The 20024-nt window shown below is 38.8% G+C and overlaps 1 protein-coding gene across 1 annotated transcript in view; it reads right to left on the reverse strand.

Annotated features, from left to right (window-relative positions):
- The window catches only part of LRMDA (leucine rich melanocyte differentiation associated), a 1143538-nt gene that overhangs the window by 220856 nt on the left and 902658 nt on the right, over window positions 1-20024 (reverse strand). Inside the window, exon 6 of the mRNA XM_040242346.1 lies at window positions 3794-3878. Within this exon, the coding sequence (XP_040098280.1) occupies window positions 3794-3878 (85 nt within the window). The remainder of the gene's footprint in view (window positions 1-3793; window positions 3879-20024) is intronic.

A 20024-nucleotide genomic window follows, 5' to 3' on the forward strand; every position in this document is an offset into this window, starting at 1 on the left:
CATTCCTCATAAATGTGGCTACCCACTGAAGATGTACCGTGAAGACCATCACTAGGTAGCAGCTGGCATCACTGATACAGCAACATGTCCCCATATTTTCAAGACATGCTCAGAACTAGAGGAGAATTCTCAGAGAGATTTTAAGTGGACTATTCTAAAAGTCTATCTTTACCACAACCTGCATCTTATTGAGAGTCCAGTCCCTTCTCTGAGAGCTTCTGTACTAGTACAAGAATTCCATAAGTTGCTTTAATTCATCCTATTTCTTTCTATCAGCCAAACACCAGAGTCTGCAAACTATGACTTCAAAATAATGATCTACTTGGAAGTTATGCAATATGGCTAAATGCTATCTAGCAATGAACCAACAGATAGAGTTCCCATCCAAGATGACTTGGGTTTCTGAAAGCAACAGAGTTGAGGTCTGCCGTTTCTAAGACTGGCCTCTCCCTTCAGTATGTGCTCACCCCCAAAGGCAGATGGGTCTCCTTCCTCAGATGCAATCAAGTTACCTTGTAATATATGTGCAACCAGGTACTTAGATAACAACAAGAGGTACCAAAGTTACTGCCTTTCCCCTGGGTTTCTATCACTCATCATTTACTGAACAAATATTTATGGATCTCTGATTAAGTAGGAGGTCCTGTGACAGGCACTGAAGATACAGTGGTATGTAAACAAACACCAGGACCTCCAACCTCCATCCAACCCCGATCTCCATCGAAAGCTGCCATCCAGGAAAACAGCCCCTGAAAAGGGAAAACTGACCTAATACAAATGGATAGAGTGGGATCAGAGGAGCTTTCCTTGGAGCTGTGGTGTTTCAGCTTATACCTGAGTAGGAGTTAGTGATGTGAAAGAAAAGAGTTAGAATCTATATTGCCCCTCAGGGAGCTTGTGCATTTATGAGAACTTCAAGACATACACAGACCTGACCTGTGTTATATAAAGCAGAACATAAGCAACTACACAAAGGAGATAAGGGCTTCCCAGCTGGCTCAGCAGTAAAGAATCCGTCAGCCAATGCAGGAGACACAGGTTCACTTCCTGGTCCAGGATATTCCCCTGGAGAAGGAAATGGCAACCCACTCTAGTATTCTTGCCTGGAAATCCCCATGGACAGAGGAGCCTGATGTGCTACAGTCCATGGGGTCGCAAAGAGTCAGACCCAACTTAGCAAATGAACAACAACAAAGGAGATAAAGAAGGGGGGAAATTTCATGAAGGTACAATAATTAAACATCTCATAGAGGAAGTACAAAGCACTGGGCATCACTGTCTCTAGGAGGTTTGGATTATCTATACATTATAGATGGAAAAATAGAGTCCCCTGACTCCTGATCATTATTCTGAGCTCAGACTTCTCTTGCATTTGAATCTACAGTCCTTAGGACATGGATCTCTGGCCTAGCAAACTCGATATTGGAAGTTACATAAAAGGACAAGCACAGGGAAAATGGCATGTATAGAAAAATAGCAATTTGTACATGAACTACCACCTACCAGTTTGTGTAGTCACTGGTGCGGAATGAAAAGAGATTGGGAACCAGATGAATCAAAAATTATTTGCAAATAGAATTTCCACTTAGGACTTTACAGACTGAGTTCAGACATCATGGAGGACTTCACCTGGGAAACAATTGGTGTAATCTGCCTTTATAATGTGGAAGTATCTCTCTGGATAAATGTTTGTAGGCCATTTCCATGGAAATATTAACAAATGACCCTCGAGGAGTTTGGTGATCTAAGGAATCAGAAACTTAGAATAATTTCTTTAACTTAAATACAAGAAAAAAAAAACAAAATGTCATTAAGTGGTTTCATTCTGGTGCTGAAAACTATTGTTTTCCTCATTTGTCACTGCATGATTCAACCCAAGCTGAAATATATTAGTCTTATATTTTCCCGATAGTAATTCAGCCTAATGGGCATCTTTGGTTCTCTCTTTCCGGTCTCCTCATGACCGTAAGTCCAAAGACCTGGCCATCATTTCATGATGCTGACTTGCTTTTTCAACATCCAAGTACTTACCAATGATTAGGCAACAAATGTATTAAACGTGTATTAATTGCTCAGGAAAATCAAGACATCTGTCTTGGCTTCCATTAAACAACACTTTTTCCATTGGTGTTATGCTCTGATGTCATTCAAGAGTGTCTATTTTAACCCAGACCACACTAGGCATTTTTCTGTATTCCAAGTATTACCCAAGTATCTTCAAAACTTATTGCTTTATATTCCTTTTCTTCAACGTTCAGATTTTTTATTTTACTGTTACAATGACAGATGACCTTTGCTCTGTTACTGATGACTATCACTTATTTGATCAAGTCCTCCTGTTGTGAAATCTCAATTTCATGGGCAGATGAACTGAAGCAGACTTGAGGGCTCTGAGACTTCAGTTTCTATTCATGTAATCAACACAAACTCAATCAATTCAAATACAAGAGTCTAATAAATAAATCCATGAGACTATGATGCAAGGCTTAATTTGTTATTACTTCTAGACAGGGTATAATAATTTGTGTAGAGGAATCCCCCCTGTGAAAAACAGTCTCTAAAGGGATATACTCAAAACCTTCATAAGAATATTCAGAAGAGATCTGTTCACGCCCCTCAAAAACACATTGGCAGCTATTTATGCTACTTGACGTTGAGCAAAATTGATTTTCACAAATTGCACACATCCAGAATGGAATCACAACTGAACCCTAATTAAACCAATGCATATTAATTATGTGTTAATTAATATTGATTATTAATTAATTAATTAAACCAACTCCACAGAATCCAGACATCAAACAGAAAACACAAGTCCAAGTCACAGATACCTGGAATCCTACCGAATGTTAGTGTGTCATTTACCCAAAGCCCCCACGTCTCCCTAGAGGGCCAGTTCCATCACTTTCTGATAATCTCTACAGACTTGGCTCCTGCCCACCCATTCTGCAAGGCAGCTTGGATGACAAAGCTGGAAGAGCCCTTATTCAGTGTCCCTTGAATTTCCAGGGGAATTTCCTGCTTGGGGAAGCGATGTTTAAAAGTATGTAGAGCCCTCAACTTAAGCCTGTTCTTACTTACCCTTGGAAGGTAGATTCATAACTATGAAATATGACTATGATCATAACTAAAATAAAAAGGGGTAAACAAATTACATCACATGGCCTCTTCCTGTCCTAACCAATTACAACAAAACTGATCACATGGTCCTTGGTTTAAACAGCCAGGTTGGAGATAAAACATGTTTAAACTATATTCCTTGCAGACTCTAGAGATGACAATAGAAATTCAAGGCTTTGAAAGAGCTAGGTAAGCCAAATTAAAATTTCAAGGATCAGAGGATTCAAGGAAAACTGCATATTGATTCTATCCTTTTAGCTGTAATGTAGAGTTCACTCATTTTGAAATTACAGATTTCAACTATAATACTCCCAAATAGTGACACTTTTACAAATATTAGTGAGTTTCCCAATTTCTCTCCACCACTTTCTCTGGAGGTAATGACCTCCTTTGTAACTTTTGAGTGCGATAATCTCTTTGCTTAAAGAAAAAAAAAAAAAACACAAAATTATATTCCACCATAGACCTATTTGCCTTCCCAATAGACTGCCACTAAATTCTATTTAATATGAGTCAAAATTACTAGGCTTGACAGGTATGGTTTTCACATCACAGACTTGAAAAGCACTTGTTCCATCCAAAGTGCCAAGGCAGCAGTAATGATCCCCGAGCTCCACACAGTCTGGTATCTCTCCCTGCAGCCACAAAATGCAATAAAAAGCAAGGTTCCTACCTCGGTGACTGGTGAGTTCCCTGGAAGCAGAAGGCAGGGGTGTGTAGCGGCTCTTAGGAGAGACAACAACGCTGTCACTGGAGGCCTGTGTGAAAAAAAAGTACACCAACATGAGCAACGCCAAAAACTAAACACTTCTGTTTACCAAACTTTTCTCCTTGGGATCTGGGTTGGGAGAACATGTTATGGACCTAGGCTCTTCTTAGGAAGCAAGAGCTGTCTCTGTTGAGATAATATTTTGGTAAGTGTTGGGTCAAATACAATGCTTTGAGGGGACTTGGTACCAGTAGAAGGGATCTGAGACAGGGATGGTTTGCTTATTGAGTGGAATTTTGAGGAGGAGAAGGAAAAGAGATGTTGAGGGCAGGAAATGATGCAGACTTAGATTTCTGTCACAGTTATTCCCCAATAGATTGCTACCCAAAGTTCCCACAGATTAAACACTTACTGTACCTAGATTTCTACGGAACCAGTGAAGAGGCTGAGCTCGGCCTGCAGGGTGGATAGGACAAACAGGGCTGGTTTACTGGGCCCAGTGCGGCATGGAGACAGGGGAAAGGTGAAGACGTAAGCAGCATGAAGTGACCCTAAAGAAGCATACGTGATACCGAAGACCTTGCAGTTGGGGTTGTGGCTACATTTAACGAAAGCACTAAAAAAATCATCTGAAATTTGAAGTACAATGATTATCTACAAAACTTTGCCATTTGGAGGGCTGAGAGAAAATGATATGAAATCTATTTGTGAAGATGCTTTTTTTTCCTACATGCAAAGTTATTTAACCATCCACCTTGATATGGGGTGACCCAGGCTGCTCTCTTTCTCTAATTAGTGCTACACCCATGAGGGCTAAGGTGTAAGGAAAGACCACACCTGGAGAGCCAGGTGTCACTCAGGGCTTCTGACCAGTATGTCATATTCAGAGGGAGGTAGCGTGGAACACAAAGCATCACTACTGCAATTCTTACTGAGACTTCTGAATCAAACACTACTTTTTTTTTTTTAATATCCTAAAAAGAACATCTGCTAGGATCAAAATCCTAAGCTTACAACCTTTCCAAGCTTCATGAAAAAGTAAATTTCATTAATGCTACATTTTTCTTTCTGGAAAAGGAAATGCATTCTATGGATATATTTGCCCTAGTAGGAGCAGGCCTTTTCTCCAAAGAGATTATAGACATTATAGGAATCAAAACTAAGTAGGAGATTAGACCTACTTGCTAGAAAAACCCTTTAAACTCTGTTTCTGACATTTGAGATGTTTGATTAAGCTGCTTTCAGTGGAGACTTAGAGAAAGAGTTCTGAATGGTGCAAAAGCAGAAGCTACGTCCCTAAGGTAGAGACAGATTTGGGGTAGCATTACTTAACTCCAGCAGCAAGAGAAATATACTGTGTTTAAAGGTTGATCCAAGGGTATTGGGTCCAGAAAGATCAAAGTTCAGTCGCTAAGAAAAACATATGAAAAAGTACCTAAAGACTTTTTCAGATGCTGTAATCATATAAAACAATCAGCAATTAGATTAAAATTCAAACACTAGAATCACCAGGTGCTTCTCCATTTGGCATTCAAGGTCTCCCGTAATCCCTATTTGATCAATCAGTTCAGTTCAGTCGCTCAGTCGTGTCTGACTCTTTGAGACCCCATGAATCGCAGCACGCCAGGCCTCCCTGTCCATCACCAACTCCCGGAGTTCACTCAGACTCACGTCCATCGAGTCAGTGATGCCATCCAGCCATCTCATCCTCTGTCGTCCCCTTTTCCTCCTGCCCACAATCCCTCCCAGCATCAGAGTCTTTTCCAATGAGTCAACTCTTCACATTAGGTGGCCAAAGTACTGGAGTTTCAGCTTTAGCATCATTCCTTCCAAAGAAATCCCAGGGCTGATCTCCTTCAGAATGGACTGGTTGGATCTCCTTGCAGTCCAAGGGACTCTCAAGAGTCTTCTCCAACACCATAGTTCAAAAGCATCAATTCTTCGGCGCTCAATAGGGCTTCCCTATTTGATCAATGAGACACAAAGATAATGTTCTAAGTATGGCGTCTATTCATATGCTGCTCCTGCTTGAGGCAGGGGAGGAGCAATGGGGGTTGTCCTTCCACAGAGCTACTATCCTTCCTCTGCAAGAGGCCAGAGCTTCTCTCCCTGTCAATGTTTCTGCTCCATCTCATTGCTAAAAAAGCCTGAAAATCCAGGACGAGTTTTAGGTTGCCATATTGTGATGTTTCTTGGTACTTTTAATCTCAATTCGGGCTGTTGACAATTTGATGACAGCTTTTCCTAAAATTACTAGGAGAAACTACCTTTCAGCAAATATCTCTGACTGGGCAAAACATTCAAGTTTTGTAACCAAGAGTAAAATAGTGATTTAAGTTTTATTTCCAGTTTTAGTCAAAGCAAAAATTGTGTGGCTTTAATTCTGTTTTGCAGTCATCATTCTATGCCTAGCATTTAATTACTTTTCTGCTCAGTGTCCATTTATAAACTCAAGTCATGGAAAAGACTCCAGGAAGAGAACAATTTTGCAAACTATGCCTTTTGGTGAGACTTTCGTGGCTGGATGTTTGGGAAAACTTCTACAAACCAAGATTCTAAATACCAGTTCTTTGACTTGACTTTTAGCAAAATGAAGTCCATGTGATCTTTTTAATAGTGATGTTGAAAATTATGCTTAGAAGCTTGATTCAGAAAAGCACAATCATATGAAAGAAGTGGATAAAACAGTGTCTTAAATATGCACATTACCTGTCCCTGAATAAAGAACTACCCTTGAAACTGAAGCAATATACTCATAGTATATCAAGAATGAGATAACAGAAACATTAGTGGAAATTTTTAAATAATGTTTTCCTTTATGTGGATAAAGCAAATATGCCTAAAATGGGATCAGGAAAATTGGGGTAAATCAGACTCCTCAGAACTACAAATGATTCTCAAATCTTTAAGTACTTGGCAAATTTTCTAACCATCCATGGCAAAAAATTACACTTTCACATTTTACTTTATGAATCTCCCTATTAGAGGATTTTTGTAACATCTACAATAAAATATTAGCATTTAGAATATCTGTCTCTAAATAAATAAAAATGTAATAAAAATGGACAAAAAAACAAATAAGACAATTCAAAGAAGAGAAAACCTGAGTGGCCAATAAATAAAAGAGAAGATGGTCAAATTCACTAGCCTTAAGAGCACCTCAGATTAAAACAAAGTACAATTTTTTGTTCATCATAGTTGGCAAACTTTTAAGTTTCATAATAAAGAGTGCCATAGAGAACCAAGGGCAACAAAACTCCTAACCTCTCATCTTTTGCCAGTGGGAATGTACATTGGTTCAACCACTTAGGAGAGTAATTTAGCAATATCTAATAAAACTGAAAATTGGTACTGCAATTCCTTTTAAAATATATACACTATGGAAAATTTTACTCAGGTCTGTAAGGTAGAACATAAAACAATGTTTATTGCAGCATTATTTACAACAGAACAAATGGGAAATAATTCAAATATCTATCAATGAGGAAAATGGATAAATAAAATGTTGTATATTCATATGACAGAATAATATTTAGCACTTAAGAGCAATAAAGCTGATTTATAGATCTCAATTTGAATAGGTCTAAAAATTTAATGCAAAGTGAAAATGCAAGTCACAAATGGTGAATGCAGTTTGATACTATTTATGTAAATATGCAGTTCTTTGATCTCATGTGTACATGGAAAGATTTAAAAAATATAAAAGTTAAATATTAAACTCATGAAAATGGTTGCCCCTACCAGAGAGCAGAGTAACAGAACTGGGGCTAATGGAAAGTGGGGAGCTGAAATTTTACACGAAAGGTTTATTTCTTTTATTTAAACATAACACTTGAAAAAAAAAATAACAACATATTAGAAAATACAAATCCTGTAGGGTAACTAAGCATGCTTGTTATTTTTAAAACTTTTCTACATTTTTTGAATTTCTCAAAATTAAACATGAAAATTGAAAAAACAGGCTCCTGTTTCTACCTAATCCATACATCTGATGTTGAAAACCCATAATTAGAGGATGCTATCTCTAACAGTTTTCCAGTACTTGCACAAAATGAATTAAGGCCATCTCTGGTTGGCTTTTTTTTTTTTGGTGAAATATCCCAGTGCTAATTCTTCTTAAGTTACTGAACGTAACAACAGAATAGAAAAAGCTGATAAACAGCAATAAATATAAATTCCCCAGTTCATGCCAAGGCTTAAAATGCTTATTCTACCTGGTAAGTCTTTCTACTTAAGATTGGCCAAAGCATATGTAGGTTTTCGTACTTGTCTCCTACTCACAATTGGAGAGTTACTAATAATTTTTTAAACTCACATCAATAATGATAATGGTCACTAATATACTGTGCTCTGCAATTTCCATCATGCAGAAAGGAAGGTAGAACTTTGGCAACCTCACTGGAAAAGATTCAACGAAATACAGTAAGAGACTTGCAAAGTGAGAATTTCATTCCGCGGTTCCAGAAAACAAATGTCTTCTGATGAACTGTACAATTCAAGCCCCCTCCCATTGGGTGCATTCCACGGAAACCTGCATTCCAGTGGATATGTCTGAATATCATGGATGCCCGGAAGGAACATGATACAGACCACAGGAGGAGATATTTGGCAGGCTTCAAAACAAGAAGGGGGCAGCTACAAAGTTGTTTAATAGCCATAAATCTCCAACTATTTTTCACAAAATACCATCTAAGACCAGAGCTCCACAACTCATTCCCCATCACTCAGCTCAAGTGGAGTGCTCTGGCACGCTCACTCACCCTTAAATCATACACTGCATAAAGTGATCCCAGATCTGGGAAATTTGTCAGCCTCTTTCAAGTAAAAGCAATCTTCGCTTTTCATCACAATTCATTCCCTGAAACTGTGGTATAAAGCTGACTCTTCTAAAGACATTTATTTTCTCTCATAAGAAAAAGCGTCACTCATTTAGTTATCAAGGATTTAATAACCACCTACTATATGCCAGGCCCTTTGCAGAGAATACCAAGAAAAATAAAATCAGGACCTTAGTTGCATTCACAACTCATCAAAAAAAAAAAAAAAAGAATCATGATTAATGCTGGTTAGTAAGAGTCACCAACTCATAGTCTGATCCCCATATTTTGCATCATCCAGAACTTTGACCCTAACCTCTATGATGACAGCTGAACACAAGGATCAGTAATTACATTCTTGCTTGTTTCTTCTTCATACTAACAGAGAGCTTTCAAGATTAACTCTATTAAATTTCTGAGATTAACTATACTATTAACCCCGGTACCCAACATGCTGCCAGAAATACAGAAAGATGTCAATGTGTAATGCTTGAATGAATAAAACATTTTAATGTCAAAGAGAAAACTATATACCATGATTATAATTCAACACAAAAGCATGAGCCAAGTTGCCAGAAGCAGAGGTAAAGACTTGACAGCATCTCAAGGATTAAAAGCCACAGTATCAGCCTAAAGATGGAGTCTTCCAACCTGCTCACAGGGAGAGGCACCACGCCTTCCAGTGTGAAGACAGGAACCCCCCCCCACCATAGACGCAATGTGTTGGGAAGGTGGAGGAACAGGAGTAACTGTATTCTTGTCCAGAGACAGAAGCCAACAAAAATGAGAGAAAAATAAAGGGTAAAAAGGGATGAGGGTGAATCAGGAACCAAAGGACCAGAAAGGATACAACTGGGCAAAAGGCAGTCAGATCAAGAGCTGAGCATTCAGCGGACTGAATGGTGGGGCCGGGGTGTAATTCAGAGCAGAAGTCTGAAGGGGCAGGTTGAGTGGAGGGCTGCGCCAAAGGCTGTCTGGAATCAGGAAGACCTTTGCAGGGAAAACCACCTCTGAGTTTGCCATGGTTTTTATCTGATCTAAAGGGGCTCTAGTTCTCTAGTGCCTAAAAGGTCATTAGGCACAGAGTTGCAGCTCTGAAATACTTCTGGGAGAAAAAAGAAAAGGACTATAGATTGGGCGTTTTTTGGACCTTTACACAAATAATCAAGTCATAGAGCTGTAAAAGACTTTTTCAGTCATCGAGAGTAGTGGTTTCCAAAATATTTTAGCAGATATTTATATAATAAAAAACCATCTAAATACTGAACATTATGGAAATAATCATAATTATTTACAGTAATCAAATATAAACTAAATATGCTAAAATTTTATTAAACAATATTAAGTGAACACAGTAAATATAAGAATAGTATTGATATATCTATTGCTATATTTAACATAATATTTGCAATGGGTAAAAGGGTAAAAGTTAATAGGCAAAGATGGAAAGATTTTTGTGAACAACGTGGTTTGCAATGATTTGATTTTTAAACTTTATTTAATGGTGCCATTGCTTTTGGTGGTTTAAAATATTTAAAAATTAAAATCCTACCAGGGCTAATGTGAAACAACACACTTTCCATCAAGTATCCCCTGAGAAATCTGTATGCAGGTCAAGAAGCAACAGTTAGAACTGGACATGGAACAAAAGACTGGTTCCAAATAGGAAAAGGAGTACGTCAAGATTGTATATTGTCACCCTACTTATTTAATTTATATGCAGAGTACATCATGAGAAACACTGGACTGGATGAAGTAAAAGCTGGAATCAAGATTGCCGTGAATAATATCAATAACCTCAGATATGCAGATGACACCACCCTTATGGCAGAAGGCAAAGAACTAAAGAGCCTCTTGATGAAAGTGAAAGAGGAGAGTGAAAAAGTTGGCTTAAAACTCAACATTCAGAAAACTAAGATCAGGGCAACTAGTCGCATCAGCTCATGGCAAATGAATGGGGAAACAATGGAAACAGTGACAAACTTCATTTTTGGGGGCTCCAAAATCACTGCATATGGTGACTGAAGGGACAAAAATAAAAGACGCTTGTTCCTTGGAAGAAAAGCTATGACCAATCTAAGCAGCATATTAAAAAGCAAAGACATTACTTGGCCAACAAAGGTCCATCTAGTCAAAGCTATGGTTTTTCCAATAGTCATGTATGGATGTGAGAATTGGACTATAAAGAAAGATGAGCACCAAAAAATTGATGCTTTTGAACTGCAGTGTTGGAGAAGACCCTTGAGAGTCCCTTGGACTTCTAGGAGATCCAACCAGTCCATCCGAAAGGAAATCAGTCCTGAATATTCAATGGAAGGACAGATGCTGAAGCTGAAACTCCAATACTTTGGCCACCTGATGCGAAGAACTGACTCACTGGAAAAGACCCTGATGCTGGGAAAGATTGAAGCCAGGAGGAGAAGGGGACGACAGAGGATGAGATGGTTGGATGGCATCACCGACCCAATGGACATGAGTTTGAGCAAGCTCCGGGAGTTGGTGATGGACAGGGAAGCCTGGTGTGCTGCACTCCATGGGGTCACAAAGAGTCAGACATGACTGGGTGACTGGACTGAACTGAATTGATCTTTCCAATCCTTCCCATCAGAGGACAAGGAGACATGACAGAAGGAGGGAGCATAGGAGTTAAGGAGGAAGGAAAAGGGGGCAGAAAAGAAAGGGGGCATGGAGTGGGATAGGAACAAATGTTTCCTAAATGCTTTCTAAGTCTAATGGTTTCCCAGTGTATGCGTATATCCTATCACTACTCTCATCCGCAAAGAGAGAAAACTGAGACCCAGAAAGTATAAGTCACATGCCCAAGGCCATACAGTCCTAAAATCTACCATGGGATTAAAAGCCAAGTCAGCCTGATTCTCAGACTCCAAGGAGTTTCGCCAGTTCCACATCTTCTCGGCAGCAGAGACCCCAAGGTCTTTACGATACTCCTCTCCTGGCCATTGCTCCACCTTGCCTCCTGCTACTGCCAATGGTGCTCTTGTCTGGCCTCTTTTGCAGGACTGTTAAATTCCTGGGTGCAGGGACCAAGATCGGTGTTAATAGTGAATGCCTTGCAGCTCCTAACAAACCAACCTCTCCAAGCATTAAGAAAGGATTATCAAGTGAGAGAGAATTTACTAATACTTTGGGTAATTTTAAAGGTAGAACAACCTATCTTTAAAGAAACAGTCATCTTTGTCCACAGAAATATGATAGAATGCAAGTTAATACTTTGCTGCTAATCATTAATCCTTGCAGAGGATTTAGTTTGTGTCCTATGTTCAAACAGAATGTAATATATTACAACCCCCAAGTCATGAGAGTCTATATATGATTATGTATATGTGTCTCATTTCTCGAGCACTCTTTATATGGAGTCATTTTAAGCACACTCTTTCATTTAACTATCTCAACAACCTTAAGACAGAAATATCATTATTACTATCATTTTATAAGTAAGACAGTTGGGATTTAGAGAGATTGAACACCTTGCCTGAGAGCATTCAGCTAGTATATGGAGAATTTAGAATTCCAACTAACACAGCTTGATTTCACAGCCTGAATCCCAACCATGCTGCAATGAATTTGATGTTCAAAGGTACTTAGAGAAGAAAACCTTCTTGGGTTTAGTACATATACTGAGATAAGCAATACATTTCTAGTGCTAGTGCTAAGTCACTTCAGTCATGTCCGACTCTTTGCAACCCTGTGGACCTTAGCTGACCAGGCTCCTCCATTCATGGGATTCTCCAGGCAAGGATACTGGAGTGGGTTGCCATGTCCTCCTCCAGAGGATCCCCCAACCCAGGGATTGAATGGTATCTATGGTCAACCTGTACCAGCTCACAAAAGCCAATGGTTAACTTTTCAGGAATGCCATATTTAAGTTGATAAACACAGTTGTTATTTAAAATTCAATTATATATACTTGTGATTGGATAAATAATATTAAAAGTAAAGGAAATATATATCCAAACTCAGTACTTTCTGTTTTATAAACTTTACTACTACTTATGCTCTGGAAATTATTCATGTTTATTATATTTACATAGAAGAAATACTATGTAATATATAGCACTTCATAGCTCTTCCCAACTCTTCTGTGATATGACTTTGGTAGCCTGACATCAGCCATGATGGAAGTATTTACACCAGAAATTGGCAAATGCTACAAATTAGTGATTAATTATCTTATTGATTTTTTAAACTTAAGAAAATGATGGGAAAATATGAATTATTCAGATTAAACTTAAAGGTTTTATGTTGTATCTATAGCCATTACATTGTGAATAGCACCAAAAAGTTGAGGAAATATTTTTCAAATATTCAAAAACTATTATCTGACTCAGTAAAGCAGTTGCTCATGCCATTCACACAAGAGTGAAGTTCTGACATAGTAAGAAAAGAATATAATTGATGCTCATGTCAGAACTATACTTATTCATCAACTGCAACCTTATATTGACAATAGATATGAAAGTTTGCTCAAAATAACCAAAAATATTTGGTAAGACTGCATTAGATGACTAGAATTTATAACCAAAAGGATTATTTAATTTTATTTGTAAGCTGTGTACTACTCAACCTTTATATACATCAAATTACAAAAAGCTATGTACATGTATATATGCATAATATTTTTTTCCAAAGAGCTGCTTGTTAAACATTCCCAGCATACCACTCTCTCTCTCTCTCTCTCTCTCTCTCTATATATATATATAGCATTTATTATATAACATCTAAGGTATGTTTGGTGCTAAAAGGATAGTACGAAAAAACTAATTAAGCTTCAAAGATTCTGTCAACTTATTTACAATTTGGATATGCTCTACTTCTCATTTTCCTGTGCCCTGATGCCTTATTGCCTAAGACTTCGATCCACACACCATCCTCTGTATGACCTTGGACAATAAACTCTTTAAAACTATACTTTCCTTCACTATAAAATGATAATGACAAAAACAGTTATTATAATGATGATGATAGTTAAAAATTGATAACACTTACTTACTTGTGCTTACTTTGTGTCTGAAACTATGTTAAATACATTCTGCATATTAATTTATTGAGTCTTTACAACAGTTCCATGAGGCAGTCTAAATCCCATTCCTATTTTACAGATGAGGAAAACTGAGGCCCAGGGAAATTAAGTAGGTTCTTGGATTACTAGTTATGTAACAGAGCTGGGTCACAAAACCAGGCAGCAGTCGTTACTGCCTTAATCATGACGCTATATGACCTTTCTTCACATTAAAGGCAAAGAGTAATGTAAGAAACAAAGATCTTAGCATTGCTCATTAAATATCAACTATACTTATTTTTCCTTTAATTTTGTATAACATCTTACTTCTTCAACTAGATTTAAGTGTCTTGAAAGGTAGGGCAAAGGTTTTATGGCTTCTCCTACCCTTCGTAGTAGCTACAACAGGGACATACACACATGTGTAATCAATTATCTGTACATGAATGGACTCTCCCCCTTACTTGTCAAACAGAAAGGCACTCCCGAGATTCCTTCTGTGGACAAAAGTCATGAGATCTTTAGCTAGTTACAATGTGAATTCATCCATAGCTTCCCTGCATTACTGTGATGGCCCGTCTTTAGTAAATAACAACATATGGCATTTCTCATCTGGCTTTGCAAGGCTGTCTTAGAAATAATATTATGTCATGGTATTCCAACAAGGTTGATTTATTTTGGCTTAAAAGAAGGAACTTGCCTCATGTGTCTCTCTTCCTTTCAGAGAGCTTTTTTTTTCCCTAAATTCTCAAGGGCTGCAGGTCAAGTTCTGTCCTTGGAACTAAAGTAGTTTTCCAAAACGAGGTGGAGCCAGGTCTGTCTAGCCGGGCCAGCTCTGCTGTCAGGGCCTTTCCCAAATACATCAGACCCTCTGCTTGTAAAAATAAATTGATACCAATGCAAGAAATTTATTAGGAGATGACAGCCTGGTTCATAATGGAAATATGGAGAAAACACCATCCCTCAAAACTGACAGTGTATCCATCACGCCTCAGATTCCTGAGATAGAAGCAGACACTGTCACATACAATCCACTGAGGATACATCTTCTTGGATTTCCTTATTGACAGGAAACTCTGAAATAATCCAGAAGAAGGAAAGGACTTGTGCTGCCCTTAATGTGCTTGGCCATAAATTTTTAGTATTAGCAGAAGAAACATGTGGCCAAGGAAATGAAAGATGGGGGAAATCAGGAGGCCTGGAATTCTCAAATGGCCCCTTCTTTTCTCTGGGGAGTGATGAACTGGGACAGGGGTCAGAGAAGGTTACTGCACTGCTGTGAGGGACATCAATACCCTGTTATGTGTAAGCAAAGCCAACAGGTGGCAGGGCACCACTGCAGACGCCACCGTTGGCCCAGCCTCAGGTCTGTGATCAGGTCACCTTGCCTCGCCAGCTTCTCACTGGTGGTTATTTCCCTCAGCTTGTTATTTGTATTGATAAACTTGAGACAATTTAGGAGGGCCATTTTAATTAGGAATAAATGTGAGGATATTCGTGGGGATCACTAGAGGCCTGATCTTGGCAGGCTTAATGAGGTGACCTATCCAACCCCATATGAAATAATTGTGTATTGTATTAAAAGTCGCTTTGGAAAGTAAAATCGTGGTAGTAAATCAGAATGAAATGAACATGGTATTAAGGGGAAAAAATATTCACTGCCAATTTTATGGGGCCTTAAAATATTTATGTTCTAAACTTGCATTCTTCGGAGATTTGCTGAGTGTTGCTAGAACCAGGAAACTTTTTAATGAGATACATGCATATTTTTTAAATTTACTGATCTTTTTTAGCAAAAAATAGAAAGTCATAAATGTGAAACGGAAACCTAAAGAAGGTAAGTACAGCCTTAATGGTCTTATATTCTTAATTTGCTCTTAATATTGGAAAAGAAATAAAAACATGGGAAATTTTATTTAAATGTGAATAATACACAAGGAATCTTTCGTGTCACTTTCTACTTGATTAAGGCACAGGGACACCAGCATGAATGTGATATCTCAAGTAAACTTCCGTTTTCTTGCATTCGTTGTGTTGTATGAATAAAAACAGGATACGAGCGCTCTTGGGTTACTTAAGCACAGTCACACACAGGGTTTTGATCCACTGCCCAAAATAAACCCCTAAGAACAGCAGGGAAATAAATTACATGCCCTTATTCGTAGGTAAGGGGGTATGAAAAACCACAGAAATAGTGAACCCTTCTTTAAATGCTCTCATCCTGTGAAAGAGGCAAAGGAACTTCTAATTGTTCACATTTGTTTCGGCCAGTCTTCCTGGTTCCCTGTCTCCAAAAAGACCTAAAACTCTGTTGACTTTGCATGTCCAAATTAAATAGATCTGTGTTTCCTTTTGCTTTCTATCTAAGCGCGTGCCAGCATGACTTAACATTCATCCAGAGTTTATTTCAATATTAGTGGAAAACAAGTCATTTTTCAGTTTAATGAATAGCATCAGTGTCTGACTTTAAACCAAAAATGTGATCTTAAACTTGATGGATCTCACCAGAAGGCACATTTTCAAATTATTTTTCTATTGGAGGTTATGAAAATGGCTTCCCAAATTATTGTGACAGCTGTGAGGGGGAAGCCCACGTCACAGATAGGGCAGCTTAAAATAAAACTCAGACCGAAAAGAATGGGAGTTTCATTTGAGAAATAAGAAAAAGCGAATGGAGAAAAAAGCATGACCCACATGGGAAGAAAGAAAAATACCTCCTTTGAGCTTTAGGCAACAGGAGAGAAGAGTCATGTAAAACAGTTGAAATTTCCATACTTTTTTGTTACTACCATTTTGGTTTCCAAATCATTCTAAATTGGGAAGGTGAAGGCTGAGCATTACTGATTCAAAAAAACTCCAAGAGGACATCTGATATTTCTTCCTTATTAAGGATGATGGAGTATAATTGATGTGCCTGGTGCTTGGCCAATTCCAGCTTTTTGAGAATGCTGCTTAATGTGCGGACATTATTTTTGGACTACTGAACGCCAGAAAATAATGAGCTGGCATTCAGCTTTGGTGAATAAGGCCCTGAATTTTCATCTAAAAGCAGTTTTGAGTTATTGCTGTAGATAAGGTGTAACTGTGCAAGGGAATTTTATCCATGTTTCTCCCATGAATCATAAATGAGGAAAAAAATTACTGTCTAAATTGCACTTAAAAGGAATAAAGTCTTTTCATGTCATACATGATTTATCAAAATGATCTCATTTTAAGGGTACTGTGGTGTATCTTGATTAATCACATTAGGGAGCGTGATGAATGGCCTCTTTAATGGTAACACAGGATTTATTGGCAACATCCCGACTTGAACCAGAAGGGTAAGAAGTAAAATATACAATAGATAGCTAATGCAGATAGGGTGTCACTAATGCCCTGACTTGTTTTAAGACTATACAGGGAGCCTTAGTTTCAGGACATTCTGAAGCTGCCAGGTGGTGGAGAGCAAACTTGGGTGCAGCCATGATTACACTGTAACCCTTCCCTAACCTGTTGCAACCTATATACAATGGTCCACTCTACTGGGCCGTAAAGAGAGGGCATGTGTGCAATCTGGACAAATCACGGAAATTCCTACTAGGAAGAGGTGGACGCTGCCTTTCGAGATCAGCGCCCCCCACCCTTTTCGCCCTATTTCAATATCCTCCTTCACATTTCGCTTTAATATCCTAAATGCCTTTTTTTTTTCCCCGCCTTCTCTAGTCTGTTCCCACTAATTTCCTCTAAGGCTGACAGATCAGAGGCTTTCCTCGAACTGTTCCTTTTAGAGCTGAGGAGCCCTCCTCGTAATCCTGCTGCTTGTCTGCAATTAATCCTTCCAGTTGGCACATTATTAACACCACCACCCACAGACAGAGGAAGCCCTGACCCAGTGGACACTGGCTCCCGACTGAAGCTTCAAAGGTGCCAATCACACCCTCGTCAGAAAGGTGCCTGCTGTCAGCATCAGAGCTTTCCATTCTCTCCTCCCCGCTGATCAAACATTCCTCCTCAGAAGATTAATTCAGAGTCTCCGCCCATTTCCTCCCAGATCCTCTTTCCCTTTTTGGTTTACCCAATGATCCATCTTTACTTGGAAAAGGGAAGCCACGGATAATGGAAGCCCTTTCAAAACAAAAGCTGGGCAAAGGCAAATTTAAGTCCCAGCTGTTATCAACTTTTTTTTTTTAACTCATTTAAACACCTTAAGGCAGTGAGGATTAGGGCCTGGCCTGAAATGCCATTCTTTGATCAAAGACCCCAAGACTTTACACAAACATAATAACAAGGCAATGGATGCCCCTCTGAAGGCTGAATTGATTTGTTTGACTGCAGTGCTGGGATGAGTTAGAAAAGCTGCACACTGGGTCCCCCAACTCTCAACATATTTATAGCACCAGGCCAAGTGACTTAGATATTCTGTATTTTCTTACATCGTAACTGGAGCTAAGTCATCTGCATGTTCAGATGTACCTGTGGAGAGAGGGAACAATGAGAAGGGAATGTGAGCAGTGTGGGTGCTGACTACAGCCTGTTCCATCTTGGGGCAGGAAGCAGAGGTTTAGGCTCCAGAAAGGGAGGTGAGAAGCAAGCAGCTCCATGTTCTCTGATGTGGAGTCAAAGTGCAGGTTCTTCTCTGCAGAGAACCTGTGTTTACATTACCCAATGCTACTGGAATCTTCTCCAGTCATAGTTACCTGTCCCTATCTATTAAAGGGGTCTTAATAGAAGAAATCAGCAGGACCTTCCATGCAACTCATTCACCAGATTCCTCACCATCTATCATTCCTCACCATCTATCCAGGTCTTTTAGGACCAGAGGACAGGACTGACTCAGAATAAAATCTTTAAGAAAGTCTTTGGAGATGGTCAGATAACAAATTTTCATATTGAATCATGGCTCAGCAGGGTTTACACTTGCCGTACATATCTAGAAGTAACTAGTTTTGAAGTTGCATAATAAAGAACATATTTAGTGTGAAGACTGAAGGAACAATTGAAAACCAATATTCAAGCTTATGAAGATGTCTTTATAAAGAGGTTTTTGTCTTTGGATTTTTGTGGTTGAGAGAGTAGTTTGTTATTCACACTACAGAGAGACTGTCAGAAAATGAGATTACAGTCATATATAATTAAGAATTCTTGGTTTATATGACTATGTTAGGGCAACTGATTTCCACAGTAGGTTACAGAATCTCCCTTGTTGAACAGTTCAGAAAGAAAAGATTACCTTTTTGATCCTAAATGAAACAATCCAACTCAAAGTTCTTCAGGAAAGTAAATGGGGAAGAGAGACTTTATCACACAGTGCAAAGGTCCACAGTATCACACATGGTTGGAGCCAGGCACTCAAACTTATCACTGGGGTTTCCAATCTCTTAGCTTTGTTCTCCTCCATGCCAGCTTCAGTTTCTCCACATGGTGACTTACCAGGCACTTCAGATTTACATGAGACCATCTTCAAAGACAACAGAAAGAAATTCTGCTGCCTGAAAGTTCCAAGCAAAATCTGGGAATCCATGGCCTTGTTGGGTTACACGCTTATCCCTGAATCAACCTCTGCGGCCAGAGGAAAAGGAACACTACTCAACTGAACCTGGATCTCGGTCTAGTTTGAGCGCTGGGGCAGTAACTGGCCCACACAGAGCACCACAGTTTAAGGGTAGGTTCCTCAAAGATAAACCTGTTCAAGAATACAGTGTAATGGACACCATATAGGCCCAAAGAGCAAATTCTCCTTCAAAAGCAGACAACTTCCTACATCAATATTTTGTAGCCCCTCACTACATACTCGAGACATCACCATCTTGGGGCAAAACTGAACCCACTATCCAATAGTGAAATTCTGAGTCATAACCAACAAAAGACCTCCAGAAAATTCCAGAAAATTCTCCCCATAAGGTCTTTTAGATATCACATATTTTAAACTTTTCAGGCTTTCAACTGGCACCAAAGAGCTTTAATATATATATATATAATAAATATAATAAATAAATAAATAAAATATATATATAATATTTTAAAGAAGTCTGGTATCCCACAGAAGATTTTAAAAAGCTACAGTAATCTAAGCAGCATGTAGAAAGGGCCAGAGACAGTTGCTGGGGTCATAGTGTAACACGGAAAAAGGAGACCAAAAGCACAGACTGAGAACTGAGCCACCAGCCATCACAATGGACCTTTGGAATAAGGACAGCCCTCCTCCACCCCCATCTCCTTATACATTTGCATGTCAGGAGGATAAAATCAGTCTAATATTTCCTATATAAGTCAGGAATTACAGATTTAATTTCTAGTTAGTACGCATCGGTAGCTATGGCCCTGGGCACTGGGATGAGACATTATTTCCATTTTTGTCTCCATGTAGAACAGGTAACAC

The sequence above is a fragment of the Oryx dammah genome, unplaced genomic scaffold, assembly GCF_014754425.2.
Source record: "Oryx dammah isolate SB20612 unplaced genomic scaffold, SCBI_Odam_1.1 HiC_scaffold_6, whole genome shotgun sequence".
In the NCBI taxonomy this organism is placed as follows: Eukaryota; Metazoa; Chordata; class Mammalia; order Artiodactyla; family Bovidae; genus Oryx; species Oryx dammah.